At 62.6% G+C, this 15,915-nt stretch overlaps 1 protein-coding gene and 1 long non-coding RNA gene across 2 annotated transcripts; one reads left to right on the plus strand and one right to left on the minus strand.

The window, feature by feature from the left end:
• Positions 1-214: 214 nt before the first annotated feature.
• Positions 215-1,714, minus strand: HES5 (hes family bHLH transcription factor 5). Its single transcript, XM_032262186.1, has 3 exons — positions 1,555-1,714; positions 1,299-1,464; positions 215-1,200 (listed from the first exon to the last, which is right to left on the minus strand). The coding sequence occupies exons 1-3, from the start codon at positions 1,606-1,608 to the stop codon at positions 932-934; spliced, it is 489 nt and encodes a 162-aa protein (XP_032118077.1). The 5' UTR covers positions 1,609-1,714; the 3' UTR covers positions 215-931.
• On the plus strand, positions 1,135-6,257 carry LOC116539327. Its single transcript, XR_004263998.1, has 2 exons — positions 1,135-1,221; positions 6,182-6,257. It is a non-coding gene; the product is annotated as an uncharacterized LOC116539327 (long non-coding RNA).
• The last annotated feature ends 9,658 nt before the right edge of the window (positions 6,258-15,915 follow it).

A 15,915-nucleotide genomic window follows, 5' to 3' on the forward strand; every position in this document is an offset into this window, starting at 1 on the left:
GTTCTGCTCCTCACCTTCTTTCCCTCTGTCTGTCCCTCCCTCTCTCCCTTCTTCCCCAGCCAGGACCCCACCCTTCTTCATGGATCCAGGGGCCGCTGGCAGGGGTCCCTCCCCCATTAGCTGCTACCATGGCCCTGCCCATTCCCGTTCACCCCTGCAGACCCGGCCCGTGGCTGCCAAGCACAGGCGTGAGGCACAGCAGCAGACAGACCGAGGGGGCTGAACAGTCAGATTTTATTAGCCGCTTCAGAGCAGTCCCGTGGCTTCCACGTGACCAAGAGTTCAATTTCTGAGTACAAAGTCGTGCCCACGTGCACCCACCTACACAGAGGAATCCTTTAAGGATCATAGTGGAGGCACCCACGCTCCCCAGACGGTCCACTGTGAGCCCCAGCCAGACCGCCAGGCACATTTGGAGCCTTTTGGCCACGGCCCACAGGGTCCTCCTCGCCTGTCCAGGCTGATCACTGTTTCCTATGAGGATACAGCTTGAGTTCGGCCTTCACAAAAGGCAAATGTGCCCTCGGCACAGCCCGCCTGCCAGGGGTGCGCCCAGCAGCAACGGGCCCTGAAGAAAGTCCTCTACGGCTGGGGGCACCGGCGTGCCAGCCCCAGCGCTACAAATATCATAGAACCCCGGGCGGCCGGGGACTTCGCAGAAGTCACTTGCTTAAATGCAAACACAGAACAACCCCATGGGGTCAGACACTTGGCAGAAGCTGGGCCCTGATTGTCCTAAATGGCAGGGACTCTGCATACACATTCTCTGAGAATAGGACTGCTGCGGGCCGGCCAGCCTGGGGCCGGAGCCTTCCGGAGAAGGGAGCGTCCGAGCCTGGGGCTGACGGCGGCGGGAAGGCGCTTCCCTACGGGCGGGAGGAGCGGACTTGCCCTCTGGTCCTCGGGCCGCGCGCCCGCAGGTCCCGCCGGGTCACCAGGGCCGCCAGAGGCCGCAGGCGGGCTGGCGCGCGGCGGCGGCGGTGGCCTTGGCGGAGGGTGGGGGCGCGGCGCCGGGCGCCTTGTGCTCCTTGGCGGGCGCGGCGGGCGCGGCCGGGGGCCGCTGGAAGTGGTACAGCAGCTTCATCTGCGTGTCGCTGGCGGCGTGCAGCGTCAGGAACTGCACGGCCTCCTGCAGGCACCACGAGTAGCCTTCGCTGTAGTCCTGGTGCATGCTCTTGGGGCCGGCGGCGGCGACGAAGGCTGCGGGGAGACGCGGCGGCGGTGAGCGGGCGGCGGGGCGCGGGGAGACCTCGGGGCGCCGGGGTATGGCGGGGCGCGGGGGAGCCGGGCGCGCTCACCTTTGCTGTGCTTCAGGTAGCTGACGGCCATCTCCAGGATGTCGGCCTTCTCCAGCTTGGAGTTGGGCTGGTGCCGCGCGAACTCCTGCTCCAGCAGCAGCTTCAGCTGCTCGATGCTGCTGTTGATTCGGTCGCGGCGCATCTTCTCCACCACCGGCTTCCGCAGCTGCGGGAGGAGGCGGCGTCAGGCGGGCCGGGCCCCACCTGGCGCTGGAAAACCCCCGGGAACCGCGCGCCGGGCGAGGCTGGCACTTACTCGGTTTTTCTCTTTGGGGCTGAGCAGCTCCACGGCCACGGTGCTGGGGGCCATGCCAGGCGCGGAGGAGGCGAGGAGGCGAGGCGGGAAGGCCGGGCAGGGCGAGCGGGAGCGGGCAGGGCCAAGCGCGTCCCGGGCTGGCGCGGACACTGGCCTGGCGCGCCGGCTCCCCTTATATAGGCGCGGGCGGCGGCCTGGCGCCTGGGGTCCGGGCGCCGCGGCCGTTCCCACACTCCGCGGCCAATGGCCGCGCGGGCCGCACAAAGGCGCCGGCCCATTAGCGCACGCTAAATTGCCTGTGAATTGGCGCGGGCACAATGGGCGCTCCCCAAGGAGCAGGTGGGCCGCGCCGCACAATGTCCCGGCTGTGGGAACGCGCTCGCCCTCATTAGCATCCCGGGGCCTGATGCCGGGAGCCCCGCGCCTCAATATGCTGCCTTTTCCCAGGCCGCCAATAGGGAGGGGGCAGGAAGGAGCGCCCCCTCCCCTGCCCTTCCCTCCGCTCCCCTCTCCTCCCTCCCCGCAGCGGCTCCCCACTGCTGGCTGGCAGAGGCCACAGGCACAGATTAAGGGAAAAGCTGTGGAATGAACAAGTGCGCGGCTTCCTGGGGGATGGGCACCTACCCTGATGGGGACAGAAGGGGCCACGCTCTTAGGATCAGTCCTACTGGCCTCTGTTACAAGTCTCCGGACTGTCACCTGGGACTCATGACTTCTCCAGAGCTAGAAAATGGGGCTTTCGCCTTCCTGGCTGGGCTCCCGGAAGCTCCAGGAAGCTGGAGCCCGTGCTCCACGTGGAGCCCGGCACCGGCGGCTCTTTCCGTTTCCTGCACCCTGTCCTCCTGGGAGCACTGGGGCTGCTCCAAGAGCTGGCAGGTGTCCCTCAGGGGCCTCTCCCCACCCCAATCTGGCCAGGGATCTGACCATAGTGTCCCAGCAGCTCGGGGGGCCTCGGCTCTGGGCACACCTGGTTGGGCCCTGTTTGTGCATGCCACACCGCACCTCGTTCGCAGCCGGGGCACTTGTACGGCTTGCTTTCCGCCGGCATTTTGCCAGTGGGCAGGGAGTGGGTGCCAGGTGGCAGACTTGAGGATCAGAGGCCATGCCAGCCCTACATCCCCTACCCCACCCATGGGATGAGCTAATAACCCTGGTACCTGGCCAACTGAGCTGAGTGCCAGCAGCCGCTGTGGGGCAATGAATCCCACCCTGGGTCCTTAGGAGAGGGTCCCTTGGGAGCCACCCAACCCCCAGCCCGTGGTCACAGTTCCTCTGATGCTCTGCAGCAGAGACCAGAAGATTCAGGGCCTGGGCTGTCTCCTAGGGACAGGTTGGGACCCTGCCAACTCCTAGCGGAAGGGCCTCAGTCCCCGGAGCTAGGGCTGGCATCAGGGCTGGTTAGGCAGAGTTGGTATCCAGGAGTAGGGTTCCCTGGCCAGCTGGCAGGGTCCAATGAGGAGCCTGGCCCTGAGGCTCTTGGCAGTGACCCCCGGCTCCGAGTGACCCGCTTGGTGGGCCTAGCTCCAGGAGGCCCTCAGCACAAGGATGGACGGTCCAGGGGGCAGCCAGGACAGTGCTAGGTCAGCAGGGGAAGGCAGGACCTCAAGCCAGCACAGGGTGGCCCTCCCGCAGGCCAGCAGTACGCCACTGTGACGGGTTAGGCTGGGAGGCTCCCAGGAGGAAACGTCACGTGACTTTGGAGGTGGCAGGAGGGGAGCCCCTATTCACCCTCTGATACATGTCCTTGCTGGATTCCCACAACACCTCCCTTGAAGGGGACTCATGCCCCAGGCTAGCAGAGGGAGGTGGCATCACTGGGGGCTGGGACTGCCACACCCTGAGCTGGGGGCTCCTCTCTGAGCAAGTGGGTCCCACCATGACACTCTGGCCTTTGATGGATGCAAGAGCACAAAGGTGTGTGTGTGTGTGGGGGGGTCCAGGCCACGTGCTCATGCTGTGGCTCCCACACCCTTGGGCACTGATAGCAGCTGGCACTGTCCATGGGCCACAGACCCCCCAGCTGCACGGGGGAGCTGGTGGTGTTCAGTGGAACCATTTTGCAGCTGAAGTGGGGTTCATGCTGGCTGCAGTCACATTATGGCGTGTCCCTTGCCTGGCAATGGGCTCCCTGGGGTTGGACTGTGGGTAGGGAGGGCAGGAGAATATAGTCATGTGTGTGATCATGACCTACACCCTGCTGGCCCAGCACCCACACTGAGGAGGTGCTCAGCTAGGGGCTAGATGTTGCAGGAGCACAGGCAGGCGGCCCCAGCCACACAGGCCCTGGCCATCCCCTCTGCCAGCAGGAAATGGGACCTGAGCCACGTGTGCCCTGACTGCCTGGTTGCTGGCAGCAGGACCCGGGCCTACACCCAGGTGTAGGGGTGGTACCCTGGCCAGGCCCTGCTCCCGCAGGCTTTGGAGGGGCAGGTGGCTGGGGCTTGTGTCCTGGCCTGGTCCCTTCCCCTAAGCCAGCTCCTTGGCCCACAGGAGACACGTGCCGCCAGGAGATGTGGTCCAGCCCCCCCACACCCCCACGGCCCGCCCACCCGCAGTGGGCCAGGACGGTGGCCTGCCGGAGGTGAGGGTGGTGGGTGGGCCGTGTGGGGGCTGCCGCCTCCTGCCTCCTCCTCCCTCCCCCTGGACTGCAGCAGTTTTGATCCAATCTTCAGTTGTGGGAAATATGAAAGGAATGGTGTTGAATCCCGACCGGATGAAAGGCTGGTTCCCTCCCTGAGTTCGGGCCAGATGGCAGCTCTGGCGGCCTCCGAGGCACACGCCTGGCCTTTGTGGGCCGTTTAACACTGTGAATGGGGCCAAAGTGTGGGAAACTCGCTGGGCTCCCGGCTCACACCGTCCACGGTGGGCTGCGGAGGGGGCTGGAGGAGGGAGGGGGGAGGCTGCTCCAGGCTGGCGGGCCGCGCCACGCAGAAGCGCCAAAGCGCTGCAGACGGGTGGGGGGCTGGGCTCCTCTGTCTTGGCTGCCCCAGCAGCTCAGTGTGGGATGGGGGAATTCTTCCCTAGTGGGGCTTTGAGGAGTGAGGGAGTTTGTCTTGTGTGGACTCCTCTGAGCCCCCCACTGTGGAGAGCTCAGTAAGCCTGAGGGGCTTGTTGGTTGTGGTGGGGATGGCGCATCCAGGGCTGAAAATGCTCCTCCCCTTGGCACACACAGCCGTTGAGGCAGCGCACTTTGCAGCCATCACCACTGCCCATCTTCATAAGATGTCTCCCCAGGCTGAACCTCTGTCCCCCCGAGAGCGCTGACTCCCGGTTCCCCTCCCTGGCTCGGCAGCTGTTGAGGCGGGCACTTTGCTGGGGGCTAGAATGCAGCGTCGAGAACCGTGACCCCTTTCCAAGCCATTCGCTAGCCCAGCACCACTCCCCTCCAGGGCTGGCAGCAAAGTGAAGAGCTCCTCGGAGGGGAGGGGCCCGCTGGGGCTGAGGGTGGCGGTGGGAAGCTCCAGGGGCTTCTGCTCCCAGCTCCAAAGGAGGCCGTGATGCTGGGAAGTCAACTGGTGCAGATGCTGGGAAACAGGCTGGCAGTCCTTCAAAAAACTAAGGACGCAGCAGCTCCACTTCTGGGTCCACACACAAGGGGCCGGAAAGCAGGGCCTGGGGGAGACACTCGAGTCCCTTCTTCAGAGCGGTGTGGCCCCGAATCCAAGCAGACACCGCCCCAGTGTCTGTGAACAAACACATGTGGCCCATCCACGTTGTGGACCGTTCTTCAGCCTCAGAAGAGAAGAGAAGGCGGTTCTGACTCTGGCCACAGCAGGCCTGCACACTGAGGACTCTGTGCCCAGTGACGAAAGCCGTCACAAAAGGGCCCACCTGTGTGACTCCAGCATAGGAGGCCTTAGAGGCGTCAGATCCACAGAGACAGAAAGTGGGGTGGGGGTGGGTGGGATAGGCAGCGAGTGTTTCCCAGGGACAGAGTCTTGGCTTGGGAGAGGACAGCGGTGACGGGGGTACAACCTCTCGAATGATATTCATGCTGCAAAGCCGGACGCTGGGAAGCGGCAGTGATCGCTGCTTTATGTTATCTGTATTCTGCCACCGTTGGAGAAAACAAAAAGGAACTTTTCCGAGCAGAACCACGAACCTCTCCTGCGGCCCCTCCCCACCCCGGCAGTGTAGCCGCCAATGCCCCCAGGCCCCGCCTCCTTAGGGCCACACCCTGCCGCCAGTGGAGAAATTGAGGTGTGGCACCGTGCACCCCCCACCTGGCGTTCCTGTCCCCATGGGTTTCCAGCTTGGGGTGTGGGGAACAGGCAGGCTGGTGCGGGTCCAGAGCCAGGCCGACCTTCTGCGGAAGGAGGGTCGGGGTAACCAGAGCTCCCAGCTTTTCCCCTTCCCGCCCCGGAAGCCCTTGCTGGGGGCTCTGGGTGGAAACTGCTTGAAGCTTGCAGAACGCCCTGCTGCCTGGGAAGTGAGTTCAGGGAGGTGGTCCCCTTCCGGATTTCAGAGACAGCAGCCTCCTCTACATCCAGGACCCTGCCTGAATGGTGACCTGCCATGTCCTGGGCATATCCGCACGTGGGGCTCTGCCCTAGGGCTCGGACATCCCCCCACCCACTGTCAGCAGCCAGTCCACCTGCTGCAAGGAGCCACTGGCATGATTCCCCAGGTGTGAACAGATGCAGCCGGCCAGGTGTGACCCCGAGTCTGACCCGCAGCCAGGGAGGACACCTGTCCATGGCAGGGCGAGCGTCTGCCTGGAGAGGAGCGGGCACCTTTTGGCTGCTCAGTTGGGCTGGGGTGGGGAGGGGTTGAGATCTCCCCTGGGGGCGGGTAAAGGGTTGAGATCTCCCCTGGGGGAGGGGGATTGAGATCTCTCCTGGGGGCGGGGAGGGGTTGGGATCTCCCCTGGGGGCGGGGAGGGGTTGAGATCTCTCGTTGGGGCTCCAGGTGGGAGCTGCAGTGGGGGAGGGAGAAAGAGTCCCCAGGCTCTGGGCACCTGGGAAGCACCAGGTGGAACGTGCAAACCTGGCTTCCTGCACCCGCCCACATGTCCCTGTGCTCACTTTCCAGCTGGGGGGCTGGGGCGGAGTCTCGCAGAGTTTAAGTGAGGTGCTCAAGGTCGGATCATGTACTCTGGCTCAGCTAACAGGGGAGTCAGCACTCAGTATTTGCCACGTATGTCATGCGTACTTGTCAGTTTAGACTTGACTTTGGAGCCGGGAGGTGGGCACTGTTAATTTTCTCTTTACCCTGAGAGGTGCCCACACCACACAGCTGGTGGGGGTCTGCCCTGAGACGGGCACCTGCGGTGGTGTGTGCACTCTTCTTCCTGAGGAGCTGGGGGGAGGGGAGTGGAGGAAGGGGAGGGGTGTGCGGAGCTGGGGGAGGGCGTTGGTGAGGGATGGTTTTGGGCTGCCCCGGCTGCCTGCAGCCCTCCACCCTCTGGCACTGAGAGAGCCAGACATCGATCTGATCAGTGCTGGGAGCTGGAGCTCCAGATGGCTGGTGGCCTGCACGGACACGCAGACGAAGGGAGGCTGCAGCATGAAGGCGGCCAGGGAGGCCGCCCTTTGTCGCCGGGCAAGGCCACCAGGAGTTCCGAGTGTGGGAGCCACCGGCTGCTCGGCTCCTCTGGGCTCTCTCTTATCTTTGGGGGTGCTCCGTGGGGGTAGTGGCTGAGGCCAAGAGGGAATCCTCAGCCCTCTCCACGCCCTGGCCCCTCTCCTAGGCCAGTGGTGGCCTCCCTGTGGCCTCAGTTCCTTGCACCCCTCCCCTCCTTAATGAAGAACTGAACCGAAGACCTGGGTCCAGAAATGGGGCTGGTCCCAGCTCCTCCCCACAGCCAGCACCCCCGGTGGGCAGCCTTACTTCCTTTGGTCAGCAGATGCCTGGGCACACGTGCTGAATGGGACTGAGGCTTGGCTCTTCCACGGGGGCTGGGGACACGCTTACCTGTGGGGGGCTGCTCCAGCATGGAGCTGCGGTGAAGCCAGGCACAGCAGCTGGGCTGGGGCCCGCCTGACAACTGGTGGCAGAATTGGCAGCAACACACCCCCCAGCAGAGCAGCACAGTTTGGGGCATAGATTTGGTTGGTTTTTCATGTCTGTGTTTTCTTGAATGAGCATTTATTGCTTGTGCAGGTTTTGAAACGGCTCCACCACACACTAACACACACACACACACACACATACACACACACACACACACACGTGCATCCACACGCTTAGGCTCCTGCAGGGGCCCCCGGAGGAAGTCACTGCAGTTTCGGGAGGGCGAGAAAGAATCCCTGAAGGGGAAGTGTGTGACCAAGAGGGACTTCCACAGGGGACGGTGACTGAGGAGGGCGTTAGCGACTTCTGGGTGAGGAGTTCTGGGAAGCAACTTCCAGGCAAAGGGCACAGCAGGGAAGAGCTTGTAAGAGAGGCCAGGTGAGCAGGACCCACGACGGAGGCTCCTGTGTATACACCTGTGTGAGTGCCCCTGTGCATGTGTGTGTGTGCCTATGTCTGTGTGTACCCGCGTGCGTGTGTGTCTGTGTGTGTCCTATGCGCGGAGCCCCCCAGCATGTGGAGCCTCCCCTGAGCGTGAGGCACTCCCATTTGCTGAGCATCCCCTGTATGCAGAGCAACTCTGATTTTGGATTCCTGTAGGGTCCAGCCCTGCAGGTTCTGTGAGCCGCTCCTGGCTGGTGCAGAGATGAGAAATTGTAGAAAGAAAACACACAAGATGGAGAGAGAGAAAAGAGTTTGGGCCCAGGGGTCCATTGCTACCCAGATCGCAGAGGCCAGCCGGGATGCTCTCACTTTTTTTGAGTTGCAAATCTGGGGGCAGGGTAGGTAGGGTGTGGCAGTGACAGGGTCAAGTACATCACCTGTCACTCAGGTGGGGGCTCAGGAATTTCTGGCACCTGAAGTGAGGTAAGGAGCATAATGCATCAGCACCTGTTCCATACTTATCAAGAAAGAACTAAAACATGAAGATTTATATTACTATTACTGATTATCTTTTCTAAGAAAACAGGAACCAGGTGCAGAAGCAGAGCATGAGAGTGGACCTGGAATGTGACCACTGAAGCACAGCGTCACATAGAGATTAAGCCCCGGATGTCTACGGGCTTCCCTGACAGTTGTCAGGCCTTACCACAAGAACTTGGAGATGCGGAGTTTCTCCTAACTCCCCCAGGAAGGAGAAGTCTCAGCCATCTTGGATGTCTCCTTCCCTGGCTGGCTAAACAGTGGGCACTTTCCAGCGCTGGTGCTGCCGCACAGCCCAGGCGCCCTCCAGCAGCCCTGGCGCGGGCGTGACCGAGGGCTTAGAGCATCTCGCCTTAGAGTCATTCATTTCACAGTCACCCCAGGTTCACACTTCCTACCGGAGAGGCATTAGTAAAGGAATTAAGATCACCTATGAATAACTAAGGTCACCTATGGATAACTAATGATGACTAAGGTTACATTTCTAATTACTTTCTTCTTCATTATTTATATGGAAATAGGCGGAGGACTTTTGCTCCTGCCACAGCACTTATGGGATCTCCCCCTGCAAATTATGATTATCAAGCCCATTGTACAGATGAGGAAACTGAGCCTTCACAAGGTGACGGGACTGGCCTGCCCAGGTGTGCTCCTGGTCCCACACAGGGGTCAGCCTCTCAGCTTGGACCTTGCAGCAGCTCCCCAAGCTCCGGGTTGTGGAGGCCAGGAACACAGACATCTGCTTAAACCAGCTCTGTGGGGCCTCCACATACCCCTCCATGAACTGGGTGCCTTCCAGACCTGCCTGCCATCTCTGGTGGCGCCGCTGACAGCCACAGACAATGGCCAAAACAGCGGCTGTGTGGACTAGCTCCGCTGGTGGGCGGGCTCTGCAGCAGGTCCTACAGTTTCTCAGCCCTCCTCTTTCTGTGCCTGTGGAGACACAGAACACACTTCTGCAGTCTCCTGTGGCATTTCAGGGGTGTGCTGGGGCGCAGCTCTGGGGTGCAGCTCTGGGAGCAGCTTGAACCTACAGGGGCCCCCCAGGAACGTGTTTCCTTCTGCGAGGCCCCAGGGCAGGCGCTGAGTGGCTTGGTGAAAGCGGCAGGTCCAGGCCAGGGCTGGGGTCCGCCCTTGTCTTTCTCACCTGGAGAGGACACACCCCACTCCTCTGAGCCTCAGTTTACCAGTCTATAAAATGAACTTTCCAGGCCGGACACCGTGGCTCACACCTGTAGTCCCAGCACTTTGGGAGGCCGAGGCAGGCAGATCACCTGAAGTCGGGAGTTCAAGACCAGCCTGACCAATATGGAGAAACCCTGTCTCTATTAAAAATACCAAAATTAGCCGGACGTGGTGGCACATGCCTGTAATCCCAGCTACACAGGAGGCTGAGGCAGGAGAATCACTTGAATCCAGGAGGCGGAGGTTGGGGTGAGCCGAGATTGTGTCACTGCAGTCCAGCCTGGGCAGCAAGAGCAAAACTCCGTCTCAAAAAATAAAACATTAAAAAATAGCCGGGCGCGGTGGCTCAAGCCTGTAATCCCAGCACTTTGGGAGGCCGAGGCGGGTGGATCACGAGGTCAAGAGATCGAGACCATCCTGGTCAACATGGTGAAACCCCGTCTCCACTAAAACTACAAAAAATTAGCTGGGCATGGTGGCGCGTGCCTGTAGTCCCAGCTACTCAGGAGGCTGAGGCAGGAGAATTGCCTGAACCCAGGAGACGGAGGTTGCGGTGAGCCGAGATCGCGCCATTGCACTCCAGCCTGGGTAACAAGAGCGAAACTCCGTATCAAAAAAAAAAAAAAGATGAGCTTTCCTCTGCCAAGGCTTACCACCTTGGTCTCAGGGGCCTGGCTCCGGGCTGCTGGAAGTGAGACCAGTCCTGAGGATGGCTGGGAAGGAGCTGGGCACTGCAGTAGCGTCTGCCCCCTCCATGCCCGGTTGCCAAGCCCACGAAGAGCCTCTGTGCGTGGCTGGCCACCTGCTGTCCAATCCTCACCTGAAATATGGCCCATGGCCCAAACAGGTGTCCCAGCACCCTGCATCTGGCCAGGGGCACCAAGGCAGTGGGCAGGACCCTTCACCCACCTGCTGATCTCATACCAACCTGGCCCAAGACATGGGACTGGGAGGTCTGAGCAGGGAAGGCAGGCCTAAGGCCTCGAGTGAGAGCCCTGTGGGCGGCTGGGCCGGGCAGTGGAGACACCATTTCTAAGGCTCACCCTGGCTGGGGTCTGGTTCTCTGCGGAGGCTGCAGGTCTGAAACCCACAGACTCAGATTCTGTGGTTTGGGGGCGTGGAACCTTCTCCCCGCCGGCTGCTCAGCTTTGAAGTCCAGTGTCTCACCTACTTAGGAAAAAGTGGGGGTGAGGAGGCTTCCTCTCCAGGCTGTAGTGAGAGCCTGCGGGGTGCTCCGGCCCCAGGGCCCTCCCTCTCTTATCTGACTAAGGTGAGCCTCCATCCCTCCACTGAGGACCTGTGGCCGGGCTCCCCACCACAGCCCTGACCCAAAAGCCTCGGGGAAAGGCCCTTGCTGGAGAGTCAGGGTGCAGCAGGCCCCCCAAGCTGAAGTCTTTTGGTGCCCCAGGGTGGGCCTGGGTTCTCCAGGGCTGCTGGTGAGGCTGACACCTGAGAAGCCACCGAGACAGCAGCTCACACCCTGCTCAGGGCACACCAGCTGCTCCCAGGGCACCTGGAGTCTGTGGGGATGGGGTGGGTGTTCCTGAAGCCAAGGGGGCTCCTGTGGCCCATGAGGGCACCCCCCCAAACAGACTGCAGCCCTCCAAGTCCCAGGCCAGGCTTGAGACCCCAGCTTTGTGCACCAGTCCAGGCCCCACCTTCTCCAAGGGACTGGAGTCCACATCCCAGAGGGCAGGGGCACAACCTCGGGCTCCCTCTGCCCAGCCTTCTGGGCCTCAGTTTCCCTCCTGTAAAGCCAGGCTGCTGTGGAGGCCATGGGGACACCTGTGGGGTTGGCTCCCCTGGAGCGCAGGGGTGGGTGGTGGGAATGCCCTGGGCCCGCGGTCTCACGGGCGCTGGGATTAGGGGCCCACCGGGGCCCACGTGGCCTCGCCCCCCCCAGCCCATCTCCCCCACCCCCTGCATGCCCCGGGGCAGGGCCGGGTCGCCGTCCCAAGCTGGTTAAAAACCCCGTAGTGTCAGAGAGCAGCTCGTTCCCAACCTCTGAAAGGCAGACAAGCCCTTTATCGCTCTATTATAACGCGGAGCCAGATGGTCTTTTGGGAGTTGCCCCCCCGCGCCCCCCGCCGCCGCCCTCATTCATTCAGAGTCAGACCCCGGCACTAATCCCGAGGGGGGGCCCAGGCACGCTTCCCTCGCCGCCCGCCCGCGCAGTGTGGGAACCTCCGGAGAGCGCGAACCCACAGCCTGCTGGAGGGAGGGGCGCCGAACCGAGCACCGTGGGGAGGGGTGGAGAAGGGTGGGCACCGGGAGGGCTCTCGAGTTAGGGGCTGAGGGAAGGCTCGGGAGGCTCGTCCCTGCCCCCCAGTCCCTGGTTCTTGGAGGCTGGGGAGATGGGAGCAGGGAGGACTCCCAGGGTTTCCCTCGGCTGTGCCTCAGTTTCCTCATCTGTTAAATGGGTGCCCTCACGACGTTTTGGGAGGATCCGACGTTGTTGTGTGTGAAGCTTTTGGAAAAGGGCTGCGCGTCTGGGCCTCTCAGTGATTTTGTTCCACTCTCCGCCCCCACCCAAGAATATTTTCTACATTTTACATTTTTTTTTTGAGACACCGTCTCCCCATGTTGCCCAGGCTGGTCTTGAACTCCAGGGCTCAAGCAATCCTCCTGCCTCGGCCTCCTGAGTAGCTGGGATTGTAGGCGCGTGCCCCCGTGCCAGCCAGTCTCAGCGCCAGCTGAAACAAATACTTGGAGAAGGATATTTCACAACATGTGAAAAAGATGAAATTCGAGTTTCAGTGTCCATAAATAACATCGTACAGAGACACAGCCAGCACCACACCCGCTGCTACCCAGCAGGGCCACCTCTGGGCATGACGCCCGTAGTGTGGGAGGACAGACGCCTGGCCACGTGGCCTGCACTTACTGCTAGGCCCTCTTCATGAGCACCGGCCCCACCCGTAGTGAAGAGCCTCCCACGGCCAGTGTCCAGGCAGAGCCACTCAGAGCCAGCCACGGCCGCGGGTGCCTCACTCCTCTTGGTTCTGGGGCTGGCGTGGGAGCCTCAGGAGGGGACTGAGCAAGTGGCCACACTGTTCTGAGGCTGGACAGGGAGACAAACTGAGGCCTGTGGAAGCCCAGTACCCGGCTGCCAGGTAGGGGCCAAGGCTGGAGAGAATCCTGGGCTGGGGCAGGGCGGGGGGGCAGCCTCACCCACCCGGGTCGGCTCCTGCTTTGGTCATGCGGCCCTCATGCTGGCCACAAGTACTTCCTCGGGTCCCTGCCACAGAGTGCAAGGTTCTGCTCTTCCACCGCTGAGAAAGACCCACTTTATACTGAAAAGCGTCCCAGCTCCCCCTCCTGGCCAGACTGGCGGCCCCCATGCCTGACTGAGACCCGGGCCGACTTTTTGCCTTTTTCCCCCCAACTGATTATTGAGGGGGTAGCCTGGCTGATTTTTGGGGCTCCCCAAACAGAAACAGGGTAGAGTCAACACACCTTCTGGTGGGGGCAGAGTGCAGAGGGAGCAGCCCGGGGACAGTGCTGAGGGCTTTGGGGCATGGCAGCTTTGGGGGATGGCAGCTTTGGGGAATGGCAGTGCTGAGGATTTTGGTGGATGGCAGGCTGTTTGCTCCTGAAGCAGACTAGGCCCTGTGAAGGGCTGGGGTCTGAGCCACATGGGGGTGGGGTTGTGTGGGGACCCTGCTGGTTGTCAGTTACCCAGGAAGCCCTGGATGAGGGCTAATAGCTCTGGGACTCTGGGCCTGGAAGTCCATTCTCCTGTCCCACTGGCCTGCCAGTGTCTGGCCCTTCCTGTGGCCCTGGCCTTGCTGCACTGCCCCCTTGCCAGCTCCCCCCCCATCTAGTGCCCTAGCTCTTCGAGCACGATCTGGCCAGGGTGGGGGACCCTCCGTCTGTAAGCCTCTGTCAACCACATGTGGGGAGGACCAAGGAAATCACAGATGTGGGGCTCAGGCCCCAGGCCCCAATGATCACTTCTTCCTGAGCCTTGGATTTCAGCCCCTCCCTTGATGGTCCCCCCACCCTGGGACTCCTATGCCAACTCTTGCAAGGGATGCCAGCCTTTATCAGCACTCCATTTGGGACGTGGTACCGAGTGGGGCTCCCACCCCCGCTGCCATTCCCATTACGATGGGCCACTTGGGGCCAGCTGTCTCAGGCAGGGGCTTCCAGCCCAGCGTGGGGGCCATCAGCAGTGACCAGCAGGGAGGACCCATGCCTGGGGCACCCCACAGCCACGGATGGGGGTCTCCTGGGACCCGCTGCAGCACAGTGGATGTGGCACCCCCGTCACAGATGGAGGGACGGGAGCGGGAGGCCTGGCCAGCTCAGGCAGAGGAGGTGTCAGGCTGCCGGCCCAGCACAGCAAGAGCCACCCTTTTTCATTAAGTGGTCACTGGGTGCGGGGAACACGGCCAAGAGCTCTGTGTGGCCCGTGGTGGGGGAGGAGGAACAGGAGGGGCTCTGGGATTCTGCACTGCCTCCTCTGGTTGCCCCCTAGGTCTGGCAGAGACCTTCAGCCTCTTGTCCCCACCCCCAGGACTGACATGCATCCTGGTTTCAATCACAGGAAGCTCTGACTTCTGGAGGACGACCACCCTCTGGACTTGAGGGTGCCCAGGGCAGGTTCCAGAAGGTCCTGCTTCCCCTGGACCCAGCCCCTGGAGCCCCTAGGGCTCTGTTGCAGCCTCCTGCTCAGCAGCCTCCAGCCCACTGGGCTCTGTCCCCATCAGGCAGTCCTGCCTACCTTGGAGCCACCTTCGGAGCAGAGCCACGGCCACCCTCAGCCCTCCTTTGCCTGGGTCTCCTGCGAGAGGCAGGGGAGGGGGAGCCTGGCTATGGTTGCCTGCAGCAGGGGCCAGGCTGGCACCGAGGCTGTGTTCTGCCCCGGGCACCCGCCTGCTTCCCCTTCCTGGAGGGGCATTTGGTCTGGAGCCCGCTCCGGGTGGGTTCCCACCCCCCACCCGCCACCCCCCACCCGCCACCCCCCACCCCCCACCCCCCACCCCCCTCCTCGGACATTCATCCAGCACAAAAGGCGCGTGCACAGCAACAAACTCATTCGCCACGGGCTGCCCGGGCTTTGTGTGCTGAGCTCGGGCCTCAGAGGCCATCTGGGGAGCAGTCGTCCCAGCGGGTCGCAGGGCCCCCTCACAGGCTGCCTTTGAGGCCAGGGAAGCGGCCTCTGCTCCCTGAGCAACCGAGCTGGAAGCCACACACATCTGGCTGGCCCAGCGCCCTCCAGTTCCCACCGCCTCCTGGCTGCCCCTGCATGCTCTGGCCCTGGCATGGTACTAGGCACCAGGAGGGGACCCAGGGAGGCGCCTGCCTCTCTGCCCCATACCTGCTGCAGGCTGTGCGCACACGGCCCAGTGGGGAGGGCTGTGGGCTCAGGGTTCATATCCGGACAGTGCCCTTCAGTAGGTGGGCGCCGTGGGGCAGTTTCCTCGCCTGTGCAGTGGAGCTGACAGCTGTCCCACCCAAGGCCTGCGCTGAGGGTGGAGACAGAGGATGAGCACCAGCCACGCGCAGCAGCCTCGGCGGACAGATCCCTGCTTCGGGCACTGACGGGCTCTGCTTCCGCTCGCCCCTCTTCATTTGGTTTCCTGGGTGGGCACCCCCTGCCTATGTTCCAGGCTTCCTGGGAACTGGCCGGGGGTCAGGGAAAGGCCAGCTGGCCGCTGGCAGCTACACGTAGAGCTGGGTCCCACCTGCTCAGTGGGGGTGGGGCAGCTGTGGTCCTGCCCCCACCCGCCCCAGGACCCTGAGCAGCTTCTGCCCAGCCTGCATGCAGTAGGAGCTGAGTAGGTGAGCACTTCCCAAGAGGCCCTGAGCACCCCTAAGTCTGCTGTCAGCCCTGGACCTGGCGTGGGTCTGCCCAGCTGTGGGCAGCCATGTGGCCTGGGGTGTGTATGGGGGGACTAGCAGCCCTTCTGCCGAGCACCCCTCCCCCAGAGGGCCTGAGGCTAGGGCGACAGTGGGCCGGCACTCCCGGACAGCCTGCCTGGCAAGGCAGGCATTTCTGAATCTGGGCAGCTGGATGTGGGGGTGGGGCTGCATGGAGCTGGGTGTCCGAGGGTCTTGCCACTCAGGGGACCCTTCCTGGCCAAGCAACTCCTGGGGCCAGAGCTCAGCAGACAGGACCTCTGTGGCGGCGGCCCAGCCCCCAACCAGGCTGGGGGCGTCCTTGAGGGGGTGTCCTGCAGACCCAAAGATAATCCGGGCTTTGAGAGGCTGTGAGAGGCTGGCCCGAGGACTTTC

This window comes from Sapajus apella, unplaced genomic scaffold (assembly GCF_009761245.1).
Source record: "Sapajus apella isolate SASKATOON/1434 unplaced genomic scaffold, GSC_monkey_1.0 scaffold127, whole genome shotgun sequence".
NCBI lineage: Eukaryota > Metazoa > Chordata > Mammalia > Primates > Cebidae > Sapajus > Sapajus apella.

What these genes read in the sequence shown, in the direction of transcription:
- HES5 (XM_032262186.1), bottom strand. Translation starts at nt 1,608, where the DNA reads ATGGCCCCCAGCACCGTGGCCGTGGAGCTGCTCAGCCCCAAAGAGAAA. An exon ending in GCCCCAAAGAGAAAAACCGA is followed by an intron (nt 1,465 to 1,554) that starts GTAAGTGCCAGC and finishes CTCCTCCCGCAG; the next exon opens with CTGCGGAAGCCGGTGGTGGA. An exon ending in CTACCTGAAGCACAGCAAAG is followed by an intron (nt 1,201 to 1,298) that starts GTGAGCGCGCCC and finishes GTCTCCCCGCAG; the next exon opens with CCTTCGTCGCCGCCGCCGGC.